Source organism: Cervus canadensis, chromosome 18 (genome assembly GCF_019320065.1).
Source record: "Cervus canadensis isolate Bull #8, Minnesota chromosome 18, ASM1932006v1, whole genome shotgun sequence".
Lineage (NCBI taxonomy): Eukaryota > Metazoa > Chordata > Mammalia > Artiodactyla > Cervidae > Cervus > Cervus canadensis.
Genome location: NC_057403.1, coordinates 58,781,085 through 58,804,536, shown reverse-complemented (window position 1 = coordinate 58,804,536; position 23,452 = coordinate 58,781,085). Strand labels below are relative to the sequence as shown.

Here is a 23,452-nt window from a genome sequence, read left to right as displayed (position 1 = left end):
ACGGTTATAAAAAGGGCTCCAGGATCCCGATCAGATTTCTGTCTCGTGTCCGCAGGAGGCATGTGTGTACGGCGGGGAACACGTGCATACGTGCACGCCTCACACGTTTTCACACACCTCCCAAAGCCTTCCCCTCGCAGCACCAAGGGCAAAGAACAAGGACACATGTGGCCCCGGTCCTGCTTGGCTTTCTACCCACTGGCCCGCGGTGAGAGTGGTGGGTTTAGTTCAGACAGAAGTCTCGTAAAAACATCTCAGTGTCTCATGACATCATGCGTTGCACAGTCAGGAGGTTGGATGGATTTGTTCCTGCTGGTTGGAAAGGATCCTGTCCTGCTCACGTGGTCAGCAGAGACACGTGATGCAACAGACTGAGAGGCGTGTTGTGTTCAAAGCCTTTTCCCGCGTGAGCTGTGAAAAGTCGCTCCGGGCGGAGTTCATGACGCTCTTTCCCAGGACCGCCCCGCCATACCTCTGGGTTCGGGGCCCCTGCTGAGCTCCAGGGGCCTCCGCAGCAGGTGGGGAGGGCGCTCCCGGTGAAGGACAGCCCCCGCCACCTGACTTTTCTCATGCACTGTTCTCGTCTCTCCTCTCTGCCCTGCAGCAACAGGGAGCCGCCACCACGGTGTACTGCGCCGTCGCCCCGGAGCTGGAGGGCCTGGGAGGGATGTACTTCAACAGCTGCTGCCGCTGCCTGCCATCGGCCGAAGCCCAGAGCGAAGACACGGCGCGGGCCCTGTGGGCACTCAGCGAGCGACTGCTCCAGGGAGCGCCCGGCGGCCCACCCGCCTAGATGGCCATCAGCCCAACACCCACCCTGCTGGACCCCCCCCCCCACCTCTCACCCCGCAGCCTTCCACGTCCCCCGACCCAGACCCACCAGAGGCCCAGGACGTAAGCGCTGGTGCGACAGAGCATGTGGCGTTAGTACCCCTGGGGAGCAGGGCATTGTGGGGAGAAGGGGCGGTACCTCTTATCCGGGGCTGGGGGGCAACCTAGGTCCCTCTGCTGCCCTGGCGATGGCCCGTGTGACGGTGAAGCTTCGCGGGTAGGGAGGTTCTCCGTCTCACCATTCAGGGTCCCCCGGAGCCCCCCACCCCATCCCACCAGCCACCACCCCAGCCACACGCCCACGGCCACACGGTAGCCAGGAGCCGGCTGTCTCCTGTCTGGGGAAGAAAGAGCCAGTGTTTATCCTTCACGCACTCCTCCGCGAGATCACTGTTCCATCCTGACCCAGTCTGCGTCCTGGAGAGAGGCCCCTCTGGCCCTTGTTCCAGCCGAGGCTGAGGGGACACTTTGAAACGGGTGGCGCGGACAGTGAGTGTGTCGCAGAGCACCGGTCCACTGCCGGAGCTGCACAAAAGGTTCTTCAGATCATGACAAGCAGATCGTAGCGATCACCCCCCAGACACCATGACAGGCAGGAGAGGGAGCCTTGCACCCCTTAAGGGTACCCCAGATGTTTGGGGGCTGGGGGATAAAAAGCCTTATCCTTTTCATCCTTCCATCCTTTTCATTCCTTCATCCTTCCCGCATAGTTTCAGGAAGCGACCCCGTCACAGAGGTGCACGGCCCCCCGCCTGTCTGTTCAGCGTCCTGCTTCCGCGTCCTCTTGTCCCTTCCATCCCACGCTTAATAAAAGAACATGCTTGAATATTATCACCTGAAGTTTGTCTTGTTCCTTTACATGTTTGTTTCAGTTTTCTGTTTTGTTTTTTTGTTTTTTAGAAAAGCAATCTAGAGGAAAAAATAAAGCGCTTCTTGTAGACGCCAGGAAAACACCATTCTTGTGTCTTCTCTGAGCTTGCTTTGTTTTTGTGCTTTGTGGCTGTCTGCGGGCCGAGTTGTCTCACGCGATCAGCATGCCAGCATCATATTTTCTGCTGAAGAGAGAAAGAAAGAGAAAAATGACTGTTGTTAAATTTCACCTTTAGAAGTTTTGTTATTACACATGGTGGGTCATCTCAGTCCGCCACAGTGTGTTCCCCGTGTGATGCCCAGGTTCCTGGTGAGTAGGCAGTGTCTCCTGATGAGGATGGGGGTGGTTTGGGGCCCTTTGCCCCTGGTCCTGCATCTCACACCTGGGCTTCCGGGCCTTTCCCGCAGGGATGTAGGAAGGGCCGCTTGGGCCGAGTGGAGACGGTGCTTCTGCTCACACACCAGGAAGGCAGGGGCAGGGGACGCCTGCCGCTAGTCTCCATCCCGACATTATCCGTCTTGGGCCTCTGGCTCTGTGTTCACTCAGACACCACTGCTTTCCAGGGGTCCACAGCCTGGCTACGTCCTCCCGTCTAGCTATATTCCCCCTTAACAGGATCCTTGAGGGACCTTGACCAGAGGAGGCTAGCGTCCCCCTCAACTGAGAGCTCCCTAAACCCATCGACACCACTGGTGGGGATGTAAACCGGCCCAGCCCCTGTGGGGAACAGCATGGAGGGTCCTTAAAAAGCTAAAACCAGAGCCGCCTTACGATCTAGCAAGCCCGCTCCTGGGCGTACAGCCAGACAGAACCAGAATTTCACAGGATACACGCACCCCTACATTCACAGCAGCACAAGCCAGAATAATCAAGACATGGAAGCCACTTAAATGTCCATCCATAGAGGAGTGGGTGAAGATGAGAAAAGAGTACTGCTCAGCCATAAAAGAGGGATGAAAGAAGGCCATTTGCTGCACCGTGGATGGACCTAGAGATTATCCTCCTAAGTGAAGTCAGTCGGACAAACACCATACATCGCATCACTTATAGGTAGAATCTAAAATATGAGACAGATACTTTTATAAAACAGACTCACAGAAAGCAAACTTGTGGTTACAAAAGGGTAGGAAGAGGTGCTAAGAGAGAGAAATTAGGAGTCTGGGATTAGCAGATACACAGTACCATGTTTAAATAGACAACAAGGTCCTACCTACTGTATAACACAGGGACTATATTCAATATTTTGTGATAAACTAGAGTAGAAAAGTATATATATACCGGAATCACCTTGCTATACACTAGAAAGTAACAACACTGTAAATTAACTATACTTCAATGAAACGCCAAGTCACCCAGACCAAGTCTTCATACAGTCATGCACCCAACAGACATACACCAAGCACCACATTACGGAAATTCAAAGTTTAGGGTGACACCCCCACCACAGTTAGAGCCATAAAATGTCTCGATCCTGGGTCTGTAGGAGTGTTCACAGCACCCAAGGTCATCATCGACTTGACCAGAAGTTCTCCAGGTTGCTTGATCACCAGAGACCCTGCCCAGAACAAAAGCAGGCCTCCTCTCTCCCTTCATGCCCTGGGTCCATGGGGTCAGATGGTGCCAGTCCCCGTGGGTCACTGTTCCTGCCAGACACGTCTCCCCTCCTTGGCTGATGCTGTGGGTCACTTCCTGGGCAGGTGAGCAAGTGGTCAGCAGAAAGCCTCACTCCTTTCTGGTTTTTTTGCTTACGTAAGCCCAGGATTATTGTTCACCATCTGTCATGGTGCGTATATATAGACACATCACACACACATACACACAGAAACACACATATTTGTGTTATATGTATGTGTTAACACACATGTATGTAATACACATGTATATATTAGTATATGTACACATACATGTGTGTGTATATATATGTGTAATATAAACCTAGTCTTCCACACTACTGCTATTGCACTAATCACTACTGCTATTTGCAGATACTATTGGTCATGTGCCAGTTGCCACTCTGTGGGCCCCCCACCCCAGCAAGATGATATGTAAGGACTCCACTCAAATAACTGAAAACAGGATAGTTGAGGGGGAGGGGGAGACAACAGAAGGGTGTGAACCCAACAGAAGGGAGCCTCGCGTGGTAATAAACTGCGGAAAACCTGCCAAAGTCGCGGCCACCCTCTTTCTTTGTGTTCCGACGATGAGACTGACAGAGCGACCTGCCCGCAGCCCCCTGGCTGGGGACCACAGGAGCAGAGTCAGCCTGCGGGTCCAGGACGATGGTCTGCAAGCCCGTCCCTCCCAGTGCAGGGTGCCTGCAGACCCCCGTACACGTCCATGAATAAATGGATCCGGGGGGACTTATTCACAAAGCAAGGCTGACCTCCTGTCCGGGCCCGGGGCCTGGTTCTCCTCGCGGTGCCCTGCGTTGGGGGCGAACCCTGCCGTGCTGTCTGTGCCCTTCACCTGGCAGCCCTGGCCCAGCCCCGCAGACCTCCTCTCCCGCTCTGGCTCTCAGCAGGTCTGCGCCCGGCTTCCCTCCCCGGGTGTGGCCTCCAGGGGACTCAGTGGCCAGGGTCTTGCATCGTGGCACCAGGGCCACAGCCTCCACCCAGGCCAGCGAGAGAGAGCCGGTACCCACCGGCTTCTCCAGCGAGCTGCTCCCTCTCCCTGTGTCTTGACACCCAGAGGCCGCCGGCGTCCACGTGCACGGCTCACGCAGGGACGGCTTTCTGCCGTTGATCAATAGGAAACAAGAAACAAGCAGCCACGGCAGTGACTGAAGTGTGGCTTGTGGTTTTGCTCTTTAAAATGGGGTGACGGGTGGTTTTGTTTTGAACCTCCATGAAGGGGGCCTGACTGCTTTCATTAAGGTCAGCGCTGGGCCCCAAAGCCCGGCTCGCAAAGTGACTGCACGTTCGGGCCCCCAGCAGGCACCACGTTGAGAGGTTCACTTTCTACATCAGTGTTGATTGAAGTATAGTTGCTTGGCAGTGTAGTGTTCACTACGGCATAGTGAATCAGCTCTAGACATACACACACATATATATATCCCCAAAGAAATTTACATTTTTAAAAAAGCATCTAAAATAGCAGCATTATACAAATGAACTTTTTTTCTGATCCTTAAAACCAAATTTATGGAAATTCATGGTTACCAAAGGGAAGCAGAAGCAGAGGACAGATGAAGAGGTTGGGACTGACATCCACACTGCTACATGTAAACAGATAACTGACCATCCTGGCATAGAGCACAGGAACTGTACTCAATAACTCCGTAATGACCTACATCGGAAGAGAATCTGAAATAGAGTGGATGTATGTATATGTGTAACTGATTCACTTTGTTCTACACCTGAAACTAATACAACATTTAAATCAACTATATTCCAATAAAATTAAAAACAACAAAAAAAAACCTTTTAAAATTAATTCTAAGGAAAAAATAGCAATATTTACCCTGGTAACTTTTTGTGCCTCTCCACATATCCAAACTAGTTTGAATTCATTTTAGAATAATAAACAATATCACAAAATATTATCCACGTGATGACTGAAAAAAACTTTTCTGAATTCTACTTGATGAGATGCTCAGTCAGATACCACTATCCGAACAGAGATTTTTCAGTTCTGTTTATTACTTTTCAAAGCTTCACTGTATTTGGTTTCACACCCTTGTTTTATCTCCCCCCAAATCACTTTCTTTCTCTATCGTCAGTTATTTTAATGGAGTCCTCCTGTGTCATCTTGCTGGGTGGGGGGCGTCACTGGGAACCCCTTGCTCTGGGACATTCAGGCTATTTCTAGTTTTTGCTGTTAGAACTAATGGTGCAACTAGCATCTGTCTTCATACAGTTCTTCCCTTCCTTCTGTTGACTGTCCTCCCCAGCATTCACAGGCACCCCTGAAACTAGTGGGTCTAACAGCTCTTGTTTGGCTTTTGCTGCTTACTTCCATGTGCGATGTGGAAGGGTTACAGCCAGCAGAAGGTACACATTTCTGGGTGATTGTTGGGGGGTGTGTGTGTGTGTGTGTGTAACAAACTTATCCGCCCTGGGTGTTGGTGTTTATTTTTTTTTTAAACATTTTCACTTCCTATTGTCACAGTTTATAACCACTTACATAAAATACCCCTAAGCAACCGGTCTCCTTATTTAAAGTACAAGCATTTTGTCTTTTGTTTTCCCACCGGGCCAAGTTCACAGTTGTAATTAGAATGGACATTTTAGGTGAGTCTGCATTCTGTCTGGGCAGGAGAACATCAGCCACGCCAGGACATCTTTATCCCATGACTCCAGCAGTTAGCGTCCTGCCTTTGGTACCTTTTCATCACCAACGCTAGCACGACCTGGGCCCCATCTGCATGCCAGCCCAAACCAGAACGGCTCCTTCGGGCTTACGTACTAACCCCCTGGCTGAAGTGCAGCCTGCTTCTAAGCGTCACACCGCTGGGAAAGACTGTCTCCTTCTAAACTGATCTGTTTCCAAGGCCAGGGCCTGCTGCATCTTCAATGTAAGAGAATAAAAACTTCATTTTCAAAATAGGTCTGTGCAGACAGACCCTTCACCACTCACTCAGATGAAAGAGGCTCCATGCCTTCCTCCAGCTTCTCCTGGTTTTATCTGAGGTTCACTAGGGGCTGGCTGTTTTACTTTGGAATCATGACAGTTTCTCATTGGATGTTGGGGCCTTTAGGTGAGAAAGTCCACTTTGATAAAGTATCGTTTCCTGGGTCCTTACCAGTACTTTGTGCAAAACACATAACCTGAAATGCTGTTTTTGCTCATTTAAACCTCACGAGTTTTGAATGAAATGTCATTGTCCCCTTTTTTACCGGTGAGGAAAATATTTCAATTAAATATTTCAAGGAGGCAGATGGCCCCTTTCCAGGATAAAGTTATTGGAGATTCATCCCTCTGGACTGAAACTCCAAGACACGAAAAGCAGGACAATTCAGGGAGAAGGCTGGGCCCAGCCCAGCCCAGACATTTCTCGTTCTGGAAGTTAGGAGACCTCCCCCAACCGCACATGTGCAGAAAAGGTTCTTTGGAGGCCAAAGAGGTGTCATGTCAAGGGGTGTTCTACCCAGACGCCTTTTCGGTAAAATCCATCTTGGCTAAGAGATGGGTGTGCAATGCATGGGAGGATCCTGAGATATACCAGATACAGACTGTGAACCAGGCACATCAAAATGATTGGCCAAAGGAAACCCGGAGAAATACCCCATAAAAGTAATGCGCACTGTCAGGAGGGCGCGACTCAGGGCCTCTCCCTCTGAGTCGGCCCGTGTGTCTATCCACACGTCCTAGACTCTTTTTCTCCTCTTAATGACACTTTGTTTCACTACTGTCTGTCTTTGTGGGGATTCCTTCCTGCATAGTGGAAGGTGTGGGCCCTTGTCACTGACCGCTGGTCTATACCAGGCTGGGATCCGGTGCTTTCACTGCCGTGACACGGCCCATCTCAGGCTGGGGACCCAAGATGCGCTCCAAGCCTTCGCAGGCCGAGGCCACCTGAGATCAGGGCCACCACTTCCTGTGTGAAGTCCCGGTCACTTGACCTCTCTGAGCCCCCGTGTCCCGACCCCAAGATGCATTTGCAGTTTCTCTTACCCCTACAACTTCATCTCTCCCTTGTTTTACTTTCTATGTACACACTTGTTTAGATTTTTTCTAAGCTGAACAAATGGGTGTTCATTAGTAATCCACTCGAATATAGTTTTATTCTTTCTCTATACTCTTTAAATATGACTTGTGAGATTGGTTGAAGGTGGGGGTAGGTCTATCATTGTATTTAAATACGGTTCTTCTTGGAAACAATTGCTGAGTAATAATTTTTTTTCTATAAGATGTATTATTGTTGCTGTTTTCATTAGAAAGTTGAAATGTACGTTCAGCATTTAAACTTGGGGAGAAAACATCAGGAAAACAAATATTCCCACAGTCTCACCCCTCAAAGACAACCACTGTGACTGTTCTGATGTATGTATTCCCTTTCTCTCTTTTTAAAAAATGCAATCGAGTTTATTTGTATCTTTTCAGTTATATATAATGCAATTATACTCCACATACCGTTTTATATATTTTAAAGTAAATAAATTCTGGATACATCTTCTACTAACCTTATGATCCTGCATTCAGCAAACAGGTATAGCATAGTTACCTAAGACTTTCACTGTTTCTGGAGAGCTGTTTCCCTCATTACTGTATTTTCATTAATACGTATAATGTTTTAATAAATAAGTGCATAAGATTTGGGGAGACCAGTTTGATTTATTTCTTACCATGGGCTCCAAAGAGAATTATTTGGAACCCTACATTGCTTGTAGGGTCAAACAACGGGAGTGTTTTTAAGCCTCCAGGTTACCTCCTGTGGGGAAGCCTTTTCCGAGCTGCCCACAGGGCTGGTTTTGACCTCTGCCCAGAGTCCCCTGGAGCAGGGCAGGTGCGTGCTGGCGGTTGGTTTATTTTGCCCCGATACTCTGCCTGTCTGGAGTTTGGCGGCCTTTTTCTCAGGGCTGGCCGTGCGAGTTTCCCGGGATAGAAAGCTCCTGCTTCTGCAACCAGGACAGGAGAGGGCAGGAGCAGTGTCAGCGAAACCCGAAAGGGCTGACCGCGGCAGAGCCCAGCTCAACTCCGGGTCAGGCGGTTTTGCCAGCCTTTGAAGCCATCACAGAGTTCACTGTGCGGCTGTTTCGAGACCTACTGAGCAAGTCTGAGGACTGTCTTGGCCGGGACGGCGTGTGTTCAGACTTCTTGGCGCGGTTCGCTGAGGCAGGGCTGGCCCCTTAGACTCGGTCCTGGGGGAGCTTTACCTGGTGCGGCCTAGATGTGAAGGGCTGATGATGAAGCCCCAGCTTTTCACTCTCACTAGTGGCTGCCTTCAAGCTCATTTCAGGGACAGAGGCTAAATTCCTTCTTGGATGATTTAGGGAAAATTTCCGTCAGACCATCTCATTTCCTGAACAAGATTTCAGAACCTTCTAGAAGCCTGTATAAATCTCCCTAAACATCCCCAAAGCCTTCACAGCTTCAGCACACTCTCAGAATATAGAAGTAAAAGGCATGGGAAAAAAGCCACATATAGACAGGTAGGTAGATATGATCTCAATTGAACAACTGGCATTATTAGTAATGATATTAAGAAGTACTATTTAAAATAAAATCACAGTAAGCATTATTAATAATACAAACTCCAGACCCCTTGACCTAGAAATTCAAGTTCTAAATTTTAGAACTCTGAAGCAGGGCAGTTCTCCCAGTCTGCATAGATGATAGGTGTGTATGTGTGACTGTGTACATATGTGTCTGTATATCAGGAGTTTGGGAATTCAAAAACTCCATTAACCTGTTAATGGATCTGAGAAGTACAGTTACTAAAAGTGATTTAAATATGTTTAATTTAAAATGTTTTGAACACAGGCCACTGGTCTTTGTTTTTGTTTTTTTTTTAAGATAGTGTTTTAACAGGGCATTGTCTCCCGGATATAGAGACATGTTTTTCTTAAAGGAATGATAAATAATAAGAACAGTGACAACAATAAACAACTGAGGTCAATTTAAATGTCCAACAGTTGGGGTCAGGGCTCTCTGACTACCATGATGTTATCGGAAAATTTTAATTAAGTGGAAAGTTGTTTTTAACATATTAAGTGAAAGATGTAGGTTATAGAAGCCTATAAGGTACTGTGTTTCTGTGCATGTAAATTACATATTGCGAGAGAGAGCTGTGAGGGGTTAACAGTGGTCGTCTCTGGGTGGAGGACACATACGTGCCTTTTCCTCTTTATGCCTATCCGTATTCCCGCATTTTCTACAATGGAAGTATGCCCAATAACATTCTAAACGTAAAAGTTACACAGCAGAGAACGGGCCAGCGCTTGTAAGACGTGCCGGTGCCTCCGGCAGGGTTCTGGCTCAGCTGTGGGCTGACTGGGGCCCGTGACTGACCCTCCAGAAGGTTCTCGGGCTGATACACTGACGCCAGCGCAACGGCCTTCGAGTTCCACAGGAAGAGGGCGGGGCGTCTGAGGCCTCATCCCGCAGGAGAAGGAAGCGGGTGTGAGAGAGTCGTTGCGGAAAAGGAGGCGGGTGTGAGAGAGTCCTTGCGGAAAAGGAGGCGGGTGTGAGAGAGTTCTTGCGGAGGAGGCAGGTGTGAGAGAGTCCTTGCGTCTCTCGGCAGTTCTGCCCACACTACTCCTCCCGCCGTGGTGTGTGCAGAGGCACCCCTCCCGCGGCTTGGGCCGGGTCCGTTTTCCACAGGCGCCTTTCGCCCACGGCGGCCATAACGCTGCCAAGGCCTGAGTGACTTACCTCCCGCCTCAGCACTCCGTCAGCCCTGCGCGCTCACACCCAGCCCCTGCAGAGCCCAGACGGCGCACGCACGCCAAGTCCCTTTCCACTTTTTGTTTTGTTATTGCTTGCTGAAACGGAAGTATTGATTTTGTTTATCTCCCTGACCTCTGTCAACATAAAGTTTTAAGAAAACAGACTGTTAGAAAAGTAAAGTTAGATGTCCTACGTTATTCTAAACACATATACTCATCCAAAAACCTTAAGGGGAATATTTACACCTCCAGAGAAGTTGTACAGGTGGCCAAAAGGCACATGGAAAGCTGTTCAACATCACTGATTATCAGAGGAATGCACTCCCACCACAGTCAGGACGGCCATCATCAACACGTCTGCAGACAATAAGTGCTGGAGAGGCTGTGGAGAAAAAGGGGCCCTCCCACACTCCCGGTGGGGATGCACGTTGGTACAACCACTGTGGAGAACTGTACGGAGTTCCATAAAAAACTAAGAGCTACCATACCATCCAGCAATCCCACTCCTGGGCATATATCCAAAAAAAAACTGATTTGAAAAGGCACACACACTTCTAAAGTCCATAGCAGTACTATTTATGGTGGCCAAGACATGGAGGTGACCTCCATGGCCATCGACAGAGAAATGGATAAAGAAGACACAGTACACGTATACAATGGAATATCATTCAGCCATAACAACAAAATAATGCCATTTGCAGCAACCCAGTTGGACCTAGAGATTATCATACCATGTGAAGTTAAGGCAGACAAAGACCAATACCATGTGATACCACTTACATGGAGAATCTAAAAAATGCTACAAATGAACTTTTTTTTTCACAAAACATGAGTAGACTCACAGACATAGAAAAGAAACATGGTTACCAAAGGGGAAAGTGGGGAGGAGGGGAAGGATAGATTAGGAATTTGGAATTCATGAATACACACTACTATACATATAATAGATAACTGACAAGGACCTACTGTATATGTCACAGGGAACTATATTCAATACTTTGTAATATATAATGAAAAAGAATATATATATAGAAAATTATATAACTGAATCACTTTGTTGTATACCTGAGACTAACAGCATTGTAAATCGACTACACTTCAATTTGTAAAAATTTTGAGTTTTGTTCCTTTCTAGCTGGGAAGACAGTAAACAAAGTACAGCATCTAGCAAGATTATGAATAAGAAAACCATCAAACTAACTCCTCCACCCACTTTGGGTCTAAATAAGAACACCACCAGTGTGATCCCCTGGTACTTGCACCATACGCTTCATCAATAAAAGCCAGGGGAAGCGGCTTCACCAGACCTTTCTCTGACTCCATCACTCCACGTCACGGTGGAAGGTGCTTCCAGACTTGCAGTGAGACAGGCCTTCAGTTCACCTTCTCCTGGAAGGAGCTGATTTCTGCAGCTCTGAGCTGGAGGCAGCCCGCCTGTTAAATTTCACTCAGTTTTTATAGGTCTTTTGCATGCAGTGTTAAGCACACAGCCCTACCATCTAATTAAAAGACTCTTATCAATTTGCAGGATAGTTGCTTATGAGAAAAAAATAATAAACACACGACACTGAGGTAAACATCAATCACCCACTCAGAATGTTAGCATTTAATCCTATGCTTCCTGAAGAATGTGCAGAGAAGCGCTTGCTTTGAGAAACATCCCTGTTAACTTTTTGGAACTGAATTGCAGAGGACCTTTCTGAGAACGGGATGCAGGAGGAGGTGACGACAAGGGGAGGTCTTTCCGGCACTCTGGTTCAGCCGTGACTTCTGTACTTCGGCCTGGCTTCTGTGGGTGCCACTGGCAGTGGCAGAACGAACACATGTGGTTCTTTTTGAAAATGAAAGATTCAGTCAAGCCTGGGACAGTGGTTAATAGAGGCTTGTAATGGATGTCAGTTTCCCATCGTGGAGTGGTCTTTCTGAATATAACATCCTAGGATGAGAGGCCAGCTTTCCTGGACAAATTACACTTATTTAACAGCAAGATGGGCCCCTGAGATCCATGGATGCGCTTTTTTGGGGGGGTGAGTGTGAAGTCAAGGTTGCACATGTTACTGACTCCTCCCCCCCAAGTAATGTCTTTTTCTAATGCTGTGGGGTAGGCATGCCTTCTGTCATGTTTCTTTGCCCCAAATTTACAGTTGTCACTCCTCGAAAATTGGCTGCAATTTGTCAGGCTGGTCTGGTTCAAATACCTATTTTAAAAATCACCCCCAAAGCAAATTAAAATCAGAAATGTCATGTTCTTTCGCTCAGTCATATTAGTCTGACCTCTGGGAACACGGGGAAAAGTAGCTTCCAGGCAGAATAGGAGGAACAGTGGAGGCGATGTCACCTCCTGGATGTGAAAACCAGATAGACGCCTCTCCCCCCAGGACCCTGCCTCCAGACTTGCTCTGTGCCAGCAGACTCTTCTGGGTCATTTAATGACCTGGCTGAGGATGGGGTAGGACATGGCGCCATTTTGGTGTTCCAACCTGGTTTCTAGGGGGAACAGTGGATGTAAATTCTGGCTGCATTTTATTTTCTAAGCTAATAACAGATGTGCACCAGGAGAAAGCATTAGAGGAGTGTGGTCTAGGCCCTAAAAGCTGGCAGAAGTGAAAGTAAAATGACGTATACCGCGGGACAGAAGACTGAAGTCTCAGCAGCAAGCACAGAGGGAAAACACTTTGCCCTTCGATTTGAGTGTGATTTTTGTCTATGTATTATTGTGTGTCTATCAGACATCAGCCTGCCTGTCTTTCTGTCTACTGGCTCACTTCAACACAGCAAAGAAAGGACTATTTATACTGTCAAAAGAGAGCAGGAAAAAAAGTATTATAATGGTGTTAAGATAACCAGGCAGACAATATATGTGTAAAAAAGACAAAATGCACTGAGATCTACTAAAATGTCTGTGTTGGCAAGGTATGAACACAGGGAGACAGGAATCTAGGCTAATGTTCTTCCGACTCTCATACTTGCTTTAAACTTTTCTATATGTACAGACTTTGTACGGGAACATCTCCATGTTTTAACTCCTCTTCTGGTGGAATTAATATTAAAGGATTTGGATGTTCCCTAATTAACTTGACAATCTCCCTATTATATAAAGAAAGCTGGAGTCCTGATATAGTCCAATATCCAGTCTAGACCATGGAGAAGTTAACTGAGAAGGCTCTTAGAAGCATGTTTAACCCAACATTAGGCACAGGTTTGGGGCTTAAGCCTTCCCTGCCTGGCACCCATGCCACACGACCCTGTGTGAGGTTTGGTAAAAATCACATAAATGAAAATACCAAAATATCCAGATAAACATGCCCAGAGTTATTCTCTATGGCACCCTATGATCATGCAGCCAAGCTTTCCCTACAAACTGACCCCTATATTTGATAGGATTAGACACAGCAGAAATCTCAGAAATAACACTCCAGTTCAATAACACTTGGAAAAGTGTTACCATAAAGACAGGCCATTCTTAGTTTTCATGAAGTGAAGAAGGATCTTTGCCTAAATAATGGAAAATCAATGCAGTATATTAAAAAGCAGAGATATCACTTTGCCAACAAAGGTCCTATAGTCAAAGTTATCATTTTGCTAGTAGTCATGTATGGATGTGAGAGTTTGACCATAAAGAAGGTTGACTGCCGAAGAATTGATGTTTTTGAACTGTGGTGTTGGAGAAGACTCTTGTGAGTCCCTTGGACTGCAAGGAGATCCAACCAGTCCATCCTAAAGGAATCAGTCCTGAAAAGTCACTGCAAGGACTGATGCTGAAGCTGAAGCTCCAGTCCTTTGGCCACCTGATGTGAAGAGCTGACTCTCTGAAAAAGCCCCTGATGCTGGGAAAGATTGAGGGCAGGAAGAGATGGGGGTGACAGAGGATGAGAAGGTTTGATGGCATCACCGACTCAATGGACATGAATCTGAGCAAATTCCAGGAGATAGTGGAGGACAGAGGAGCCAGGAATGCCACAGTCCATGAGGCTGGAAAGAGTCGGACACAACTTAGTGACTGAACAACAAAACGTATCGGATGGGTCACGTATTCACTCAGCAAACAATTGTTAAGCACTTCCTATCACAGTTCCTATGTCATACCATGAAATGCAGAGAGGGAAATACACCGTGTTACCCTGGAGCTCAGACTAGGGACTGGAAGCAGATCCCAAAAACAGGTGATCCAGGACCCTTACACAACTGCAGGGGGACAAAATCACGTTGGACTTTACCTACTGGCCCTAAGCGTTCCCTTTACAGAGGGATGTGGATGCCTACTCCCAGAGCTGCGGACCTGGGGTGTGTCACAGTGAAGGTACCCTCGATTGGAGGCCTTGATGGGATGAATGCAGATAACGTGGGATCAGCAGAGAGAAGGCCCCGCTGTGCCTCACTGGGAGGGGCTCCCAACGAAGTAACACTGATGTTTCAAAAATAGTAGACAAGCAGATTTAAAAATAAGTATGCAGAACAGAATAGGATTGAATGCTAATTTTTGCTTTCATTAAATATTTTAAGAAACTGCTCACAGAGATCTGCCCAGCCTCCAAAGACCTTGACAGGGGAAGTGACCTTCTTATTTTCAAGGCTCCACTGGGTCTTTTCACACTATCCTGGGCTAAAGAGGCATCTCCCTGCACACTTGTGTGCCACACGCAGGGTCTGCTTTGGGGGCAGCCAATGGTGACACTTTGTTTGTAAGCCAGCAAACACTGGTAGTTCTGCGCAGACCACACAATTAATTTTATTTTCGCCCTCAGCCAGATTTCCAACAAAGACCCCAGAGATGTCTGGAAAATTAATTTATTAAATAGCAATAGCTTGATAATACACACGATGGCAGAAGAAATGAATATGTTCAATATCTTATAAAACAGTTGGCAATCACATAATAGAACATTCATTGTCAATTTAGTAGCTTGTCTCATTATGCTCAGCAAATAGTTGTAAAATAGTGTATTATTCATGAACCAACATGCGTTAATTACTTTTAGTGCACATTTATTTTTCAAATGCAGGAAGAGTTAGATTCATCTAGAAAAGCAACTTATTTTGCAAAAGTCTGCTCCAGGCCCCTTTCAAATAAAGAGCCACAAGGTATGTTTCTTAGACCTGTAGATACACACTGGTGAAGCTCTGTCCCAGCCTTGAGCAGGTAGCGACAGCCCCTGCCTTGGCTTGTGTGGCAGAGGGCTAGCTGATACGAATCCCCCAGATGTAGGGTCCACCCACTGCCTCAGTCAGTCCTGACCTTGGTGGGCAAGAAGTAATTCAGCTACACGAGCCTCACCATGGACTTGGCCATGGAACCTGTTTTGCAGTGTGATATGAGCAAAGAGACAAGCAGGGGACTAAAGTGTCCTTGCATTGCTAGTTCTGCCTTTTCACACTCCTGCCTCCTACCACGAGGGGAATACTCCCAGGGGACCACTAGTTCAAAAAAAAAAAAATTGAGAGTCACATCAAGTAATATGAACCCAATCCATAGCCTAGAGCCACACCCAGCCTGGATCAGCTGACCCTCAGCCTCAGACAGATATGATTGCTGCTTTAAGCTGCTACATTTTGGAGAGAGGGGGTGCTTTGTTATGCAGCAAAAGCTGACTGATACATGTAGCATATGCAGAATTTACTTTGGGATGCCCTGGAGGAATCCTCAAAGCAACTGGCAGTCAATTCACCTCTCTTAATACCTGCTTTGGAGGATGTCTGGCCCACGAGAAAATAAACCCAAGACAGAAGCCACCCATGGTGTAGAGGAAGATTTTTTTCCCCATGTGAGCCTCACAGTGGCAGCCACTGAAGCAGCCAGTTTAACTGTGAGCCTTGATTTGCATCAAACTGCTTCTCATGTGGGCAGCTCCATGTATGGGCTCCAGAGTAAGTAGGGGAGGAACTGGTTTAGTTAACACCGGCTGACAGTTCTTCCCTGCAGAGCAGCAAGGAAGGCGAATCTCTAAAAATCCCAGACCATGCAGGGTTCTTATACATAGTCAACATAATAGAGAAAACGCCCAGCACCCTAGGCACACAATAGCCGCTGGTAGTAGGTGGCTCAGGCAGTAAAGAGTCTGCCTGCAATGCAAGACACCCGGATTCAATCCCTGGGTTGGAAAAATCCCCTGGAGAAGGAACTGGCAACCCACTCCAGTATTCTTGCCTGGAGAATCCCATGGACAGGGGAGCCTGGTGGGCCACAATCCACGGGGTCGCAAAGAGTCGGACACAACCAAGTGACTAACACACACAGTAGCAATGAGAGTCACGATCACTGCCGCTATTTGGCCTATTCCTTGACAGTGGAATTCGGCAGCAGAAGGAAGGGCAGGAAACAACCTTCCCAGCCCCAACTGCCAGCCAAGAACCCAGCCATCCATCCCGTCCCCCTCTTGAGATCCCCTCCTTAGTGGTACCAGCACCATCATCCCGGAACTCCACTGATCCCAGCCAGGGGCTGAAACCCTGACACTTCCATAGTCCATGTTGGAGGGGGTAGGCGGGCATAGCCTGAGCTTCAGAGGGCAGGGGGAGAGCTCCCAGCTCAAGCACCTGATTTCCCAACTGAATTGCCTTCCGGCCTCTCCTCTGCCGTAGTTCATATGCCTAACTGGCCCTCTAGGTCCTGAAGAATGCGTGACCACCACTCAGCTCTGCTGCGCCATCCTCACCGACGTCTGTGTCAGGGCACAGGCTGTGTCCTCTCCCTCGAGTCTCCTTTCCCTGCATCTCCCTCCTCTAGGTCCTCCAAGGAGAACTCCTAAACATCTTCCAAGGCCCAGATCCTAGACCACACCCTCCAGTGAGCTCTCCAGGGAAAGGCCAGCACTCCTGCCTTTGGGTTCCACAGAATCCTGCCCAGGCTTCCCAAGATGTTTACGCAACGGTGCTGTTTTCTTGTGTCTGCGTAGTCCCCTCTGTTTGTTGCATTCAGCCGGGAGACCTTTGAGAGTACAGACCGCATCTCACTCCCATCAGGGTTCCCAGCCCCTTGCACGGCGTTGAGACAGAGTGCTCAGGACCTGTTTTGTGTAAATGAATGATGCTTTTGCACAGGCCAGCTGAAAGGCCCTCATCCCTTTCTTTGCCCGGCTGCTGCTCCCTTTCTGGCCTCTGCTGACTAGATCCCCAGCATTCCCCACTGAAGACACGGCAGGAGATCGGAGCTCCTTCTTATTAGGAGTTAAAAAAAGAAAAAGTACACACCATCTCGAATGACTCCAAGCCCTCTGGGGACGACCTATGCAGGGTTTACAGCGAGGAGGGGGGCATGTGAAGACATTTCTAATTAAATTCTTTAGTGCTTCTAGTTGACCTCATTTCAACTGTGCCATAAATCTTTAAAAAAAAACAACACTTAAATCCAAAATTTTAAATAACACTTATGCTCTGGTGGACTCTCCTTCTTAATCCATTGGTTGGATACACTTTGGTTGCCAGGGTCTACTGTGGGACTGGATCAGTGAAAGGCTGCTGACCATTTCAATTAAAATGTTTTCAAGGATTTCTCAATAATAAACTGGTCTTGCCTATAATTACAGATGAAATAATAATTAAAAAAAAACCTCGCAATCCTCTGTGTAATGTTATAGCACGCTGTTGGTGTCCATGTACCAAGACAAATACCTCCGTGTGACACGGAGCCGTGGAAACAATTAAAGTATAAATCCCAGGCCCCCATGAACACCCAGGCTCTATTAGCTGACTTTGTCTCTGGTCACAGAGCTCACTGGTGGCTTGGGAGGAAATGGCATTGGCCCTACTTCAGTGAAAGCATAATTCCACTCTGTAAATCTCTGCTGTAATTGGTCAACAAGCATACGCTTTGGCAAAATGACCACGGGGGGTGACTGGTTAGAGGATCTCCGCCCTCGTATTTCTCACTCTCCGTGGCCCTTCTAGCTTTGAGAGTGTCCTGTTCACACAGCAGCTGGGCGTGCCCAGCCTTGAGACCGGCAGCTCCAGGTGGTTAGTTCCGTCTCAGAGGTCGCTCAGGAGGAAGCGTGTTGTTACACCACTGACCCAGGCTGCCCTGGGGTTCCTCAAGCTCAGTTTGGGGTTGGCTAATCCTTGGCCGCGTTGAGCTGTCCCGTGCATTGCAGGGTGTTGCAGGGTGCTGCCGTAGGAGGCAGCGTGGTGAGGGGCAGCCTGGCCTCGGCTCACCTGATGCCAGGAGGCTCACACCCCACCTGTGTGACACCCCCAAATGTTCCCAGACATTGCCAACCGCCCTGCAGGGGGCAAACTTACCCCCCATTAACAACCCGCAGGATGGGGCGGCAGCAGGCCGGGGGGGGCACATAATATTTGCAAACAAAGTGACCAACAAGGGATCAGTCTTCAAAATAAACAACAGCTCACACAGCTCCAGAGCAAAAGAACCAAACAACCCAGTGAAAGAACCAGCTGGAAATCTACACAGACACTTCTCCAAAGAAGGCATACAGATGACCAAAACCTACACAAGAAGATGGTCAACGTCATTAATCATCAGAGAAATGCAAATCCAAACTACAGTGAGGCATCATCTCACACCTGTCAGAAGCCATCACCAAAAATCTATAAACAGTAAGTTCTAGAGAGGATGTGGAGAAAAGGGAACCCTCCTCCTAGAGATATATCCGAACTGTATTTCAAAAAGATACATAACCAAGACATGGGAACAACATAAATGTCCATTGACAGATGAATGGATAAAAGAAGATGTGGTACATATATACAAATATATACAATGGAGTACTACTCAGCCAACAAAATAGAACAAGATGAGGCCATTTGCAGCAACGTGCATGGACCTAGAGATCATCATATTAAGTGAAGTATGTCAGACAGACAAATATCTGTCTACATATGTAGAATCACTTATGTACAGAGTCTGATTTTGTAGATGATACAATTGAACTTGTTTACAAATTAGAAATGGATTTACAGATATAAAAAACAAACGTAACAGTTAACAAAGGGGAAATGAGGTGTGGGGTGGGCCGGGAGGGATAAATCAGGAGCTTGCGAGTAAGATACACACACCGCTGTGTATAAGGTGGATACTCAGCAAGGGCGGCACAGGGAACTCTCCTCAGTATGAGAAGAATGATGTATGTGTGACTGAGTCACTTTGTTGTACACCTGAAACTCATGCAACAGTGTAAGTCAACTATACTCTAATAATTTTTTTAAATCTTTTTAATTTAAAAAAAAGAACCCCTGGTCTAGTCAGATTTCCCCACATGTCGTGGTCTTAGCACCCCATCGGGACTAGTGCTCAGTCCTCCATCCATGGAATTTTCCAGGTAAGAGTACTGGAATGGGTTGCCATTTCCTTCTCCAGGGGATCTTCCCAACCCAGGGGTGGAACCGGGGTCTCCCGCATTGCAGGCAGGCACTTTACCATCTGAGTCACCTGGGAAGCCCACCCCATAGGGACAAGTCATCATCCTCGGGGACCTGTTTTTCAGCTGATCAGTTTCCTTCCTGACTTTTTCTCAGCTGACCTGCATGTATCCCTTGCTGGCCCTTCACACCTTCCTGCTGTTCATTTCTGCTCCTGCCTGTGCGTGTGGTTCTTGGTTTCTGGAGTCTGACCTGCAGTCACCCCCTGAAGGATCCTGACCCTCTCTGAGGCTGTTCCTTCTTGAACTCGACTGTGACAGGTTACCCACAGACTTGCCTCTGGTCCCCTCGGACAAAGTCCAGCCTCCACCACCACCTAAGACAGCTCTGCAGAGGCCCACCAGGTTCTCCCAGAGTCCGAGCTACCCCTGGTTGCAAGAGAGATCACAATAGCATCTCATGCTTCTTTTCGGGTTCCTAGAAAGAGGTACCCTCTCTCTTTAGGTTTTAGATTTCCACTGGACTCGACAGAGCTGGGGACTCCAGAATTCACTCTGATGTCTTGGCTTGTTTTGAGTGTTCAGTCTACTTCATATAAGAGTCTGTGGCCTCCCACGGCAACAGAAATAAAAACAAAAATAAAACAAATGGGGCCTCGTCAAAAGTACAAGAGCGTTTGCACAGCAAAGGAAACCATAAACAAAATGAAAGGACAGCCCACAGAATGGGAGAAAATATTTGCAAACGTTGCGACTGACAAGGGCTAAGTATCCAAAATATACAAACGGCTCATGTAATTCAACAAAACAAACACCCAATCAAAAAACGGGCGAAGACCTAAAGAGATACTTCTCCAAAGAAGAAATACAGATGACCAATAGGTACAAGTAAAGATGATCAACACTGCTCATTATTAGAGAAACACAAATCAAAACTACAATGAGGTGCCACCTCACACTGGTCAGAACGTGTGTGTGTTAAGTCACTTCAGTCGTGTCCGACTCTTTGCGACCCCATGGACTGTAGCCCACCAGGCTCCCCTGTCCATGGGATTCTCCAGGCAAGAATACTGGAGTGGGTTGCCATGTCCTCCTCCAGGGGATCTTCCTGACCCAGGGATCGAACCCTGGTCTCCTGTAGCTCCTGCATTGCAGGCAGATTCTTTACTGCTGAGCCTCTAGGGAAGCCCTCATACAGACCTCACACTGGTCAGAATGGCTGTCACTAAAAATGCTGGGAAGGCTGTGAAGAAAAGAGAACCCTCCTACACTGCTGGAGGGAATGTAAGCTTATTCAATCGCTATGGAAAACTGTACGGAGGTAAAACCAGAAACAGAGTTACTACACGATCCAGCAATCCCACTCCTGGGCATATATCCAGACAAAACTGCAAATCAAAAAGACACACACACCCCTATGCTCAAAGCAGCACTGTTTACAGTAGCCAAGACATGGCAACAACCTAAATGTTCATGGACAGAAGAATGGATAGAGAGTCTATGGCCATGTATTAGAAAAAGTAGGATTTGGACCCGTCTGTGAATTTCAGCTAAAATGTAACACTTGGCATTACAGCTGCTGAACTGGTACCATTATTGTTTCTGGGGCCTGATGCCTTTGGGGGTACCAGGTGCCAGGCACAGGGTTTCTCCAGAAATGGGAAACAGGGTTGAGATTAAGATGCGGGAGATTCAATTTAATTTGAATGTCAGCAAAGCAACAAATCATTTTTTTTACAAGCAATCCCACACAAAAATAGGATATACTTACACTAAAAGAAGTCAGCCATCATTTATCTGAAATTCTGATTTAACTGGGTGTCTTTTTGTTTGCTAAATATGGCCCCTCGGGGCAGGCAGGATCTTTTCTCTCTCAAGGGTTACAGGGTCTGAACCTGACCCCACGCCCCCATCCCCCGGGTCCTCTCTGTGGCCCTGGCCACAGATGAAATCTCTTCCTGTCACTTCCGGTCGCCCTGACCATGCTGGCCACAGGCCGGCGAGATCCGGACACCAGATTCCTGTAGGTCTGGCTTCGCACTCCACGCCGCTGCTCATAGCCCTGTCGTGGTTTGTCACCCTGCCCAAGGCTGGGTCCACAGCGCTGACCCGCTGAAACGCGGAAGGTTGAGTCTGGTTTTCTGGTTTGCAGCTCCTGACTTTGTATTCCCTGTCCTACCAGATTCTCCCCGCGCGGCCTCTCAAATTCTGCTGAGCTGGAGTCTCTGCACAGGTGCCCCGTGCTGCTAGGTCAGGTGCAGCAAGTGAAAGCTGTCTGGTCACGCTTAAGGAGTCGTGTCACCAACCTTCCTGCTTTGCTTGGGACTGTGGGGCTTCCGGGGACGTGAGACTGTGCACGCTAAAAGTGGTGCGGTCCAGGACAAACCAGGATGAGCTGGTCACCCCACTGCTGAGGCTGTTGGTGGCCTTCTCAGGGCTGTTGTTGGCAGGGAACAAACCTCCAATGTTCAGATTCTAGGTCATTGAATGATGGCGTTGGGTGGATGAAAGTAAATTCCAGATTCTAACAAACAGCCTGTTATTCCACCAATGAACCATCACCTCCACCAAGAAGCCCTCCTGGATCATTCTGTCCAGGATCATGTCGGGACGCTGATCATGTCTTTCATAGTATGGCTCACCATCAGTCATCACGTATTTGTGTTTGGGCTGCTGGCCTGCTGTCTGTCCTCCCCAGTAGCCAGTACACTAGTGAGGGCCACCCCCAAGTTTACTGCTGAAATCCCCAGAACTTGGAACAGCCCCAAGCACATCGTGGCTGCTCCAAACACATCTACTGTCTGAACTAATGGATAAGCGGGGGCCTTGCCATGCCAGGGGCGAGGGCGGTAAGGAAATGCTAATGAAGATGCTCAGCCCCTGTGCTAAAGCATTGGAAGGTGAGACTGGTGATTAAACAATGATGCCAGCACGTGGAAGGCTGATGGAGGTGTGAGGTCTGGGAGGGGGCTGGGGTTGAAGCAACACCAGGAAGGCTCAGCAAGGGATTTACCCAAATTATTCTTTTAGATTGATCGTCAAGGATGGCCCTGGACTCCCTCCTCTCTTTTTGGCAAAAGACATCGAAGGCCAGTGGGGCAATGGGATGGTTCAGGACCCCACCTGGTGGGCATGAGTCGAGGAAGACCGTATATAGAGCTTGACATGGCTGGGTTGCCTTTTAAAGCCAAAGATGCCTAGATCCAGGAGTATTTTAACAACGCCATGAAGACTGGGAGACAGTCTTCCTGGTTCCACGTGGTTTTCCCCTTCCTCACATCTCCCGTCCCCCTTCCCTGTTGTCTGCCTGCTGCCCTGGTGGCATTCAGGATCATAGCTCCCCAAGCAGGGCTTGAACCCGTGCCCCCTGCAGTGGAAGGGCTGAGCCCTAACCACTGGACCGCCAGGGCATTCCCTGCCCGGAGCCATTCTGACGAAGCTCCCCACCCACTCTGACCCCCACCACGACTCCACCTGCCCGCTCTGCCCACTCATTGTCCCTCTCTTCCACCTGAACAAGAAACCCCTGTCCTCCGTGTGCTGGGAAGCAGTGGGCACACCTACCTAATTATACTGATGTGTGAATGACTACTTTTGGTTTTCTCAATTTTACAAAGGGGTTATCTGCTTTGTAAGAAGAAATCACTTACCTGTCTGAATCTCCCTTTGCCTTACAGTGTCTTACCCTACAGGTTTCACCAAACTCACCATCTAGCCCTCTTATCTCATGGCCCTGGATTCCAAAAACACACTGACCCCTCCCACAGATACCCATAAAAAATGGCCATGAAAAACAAAGTTTGAGTCCTCTTTGCTTGTTTGGTTTGGTTAGCCAAGGAGTCTTGTCTTGGGCATGTATTTAACTATTTCAGCATAGTCTTCAGTTTGCTGGTAAGGGGGGGAAAGGGGGGAAAAAGGAGGAGAAACATGAAAATTGGATAGGAATCTAATTTCCAGCAAGAAATGGTTAATTTTTAAGTGGGTTTCAGTGGGTTTTGTGGGACATCAGTTGATGCTGACATGTAGAAAATAGTCAGTAGGGGGTGGAATTGCATCCAGGGATTTAGCATCTGAACTTGACCCGAGGAAATGCCAAAGAGTAAAGGTTACCC

The 23,452-nt window shown here is 48.0% G+C and overlaps 2 protein-coding genes across 2 annotated transcripts in view; one reads left to right on the top strand and one right to left on the bottom strand.

Annotated features, from left to right (window-relative positions):
- The window catches only part of WWOX (WW domain containing oxidoreductase), an 886,111-nt gene extending 884,449 nt beyond the window's left edge, over positions 1–1,662 (top strand). Inside the window, exon 9 of the mRNA XM_043436487.1 lies at positions 605–1,662. Within this exon, the coding sequence (XP_043292422.1) occupies positions 605–793 (189 nt within the window). The 3' untranslated portion in view covers positions 794–1,662. The remainder of the gene's footprint in view (positions 1–604) is intronic.
- Positions 1,663–1,868: 206 nt separating this feature from the next.
- Positions 1,869–23,452, bottom strand: part of MAF (MAF bZIP transcription factor) — a 347,717-nt gene continuing 326,133 nt past the window's right edge. The window contains exon 3 of the mRNA XM_043436506.1: positions 1,869–1,886. The gene's annotated coding sequence lies outside the window, so the exon portion shown is untranslated. The remainder of the gene's footprint in view (positions 1,887–23,452) is intronic.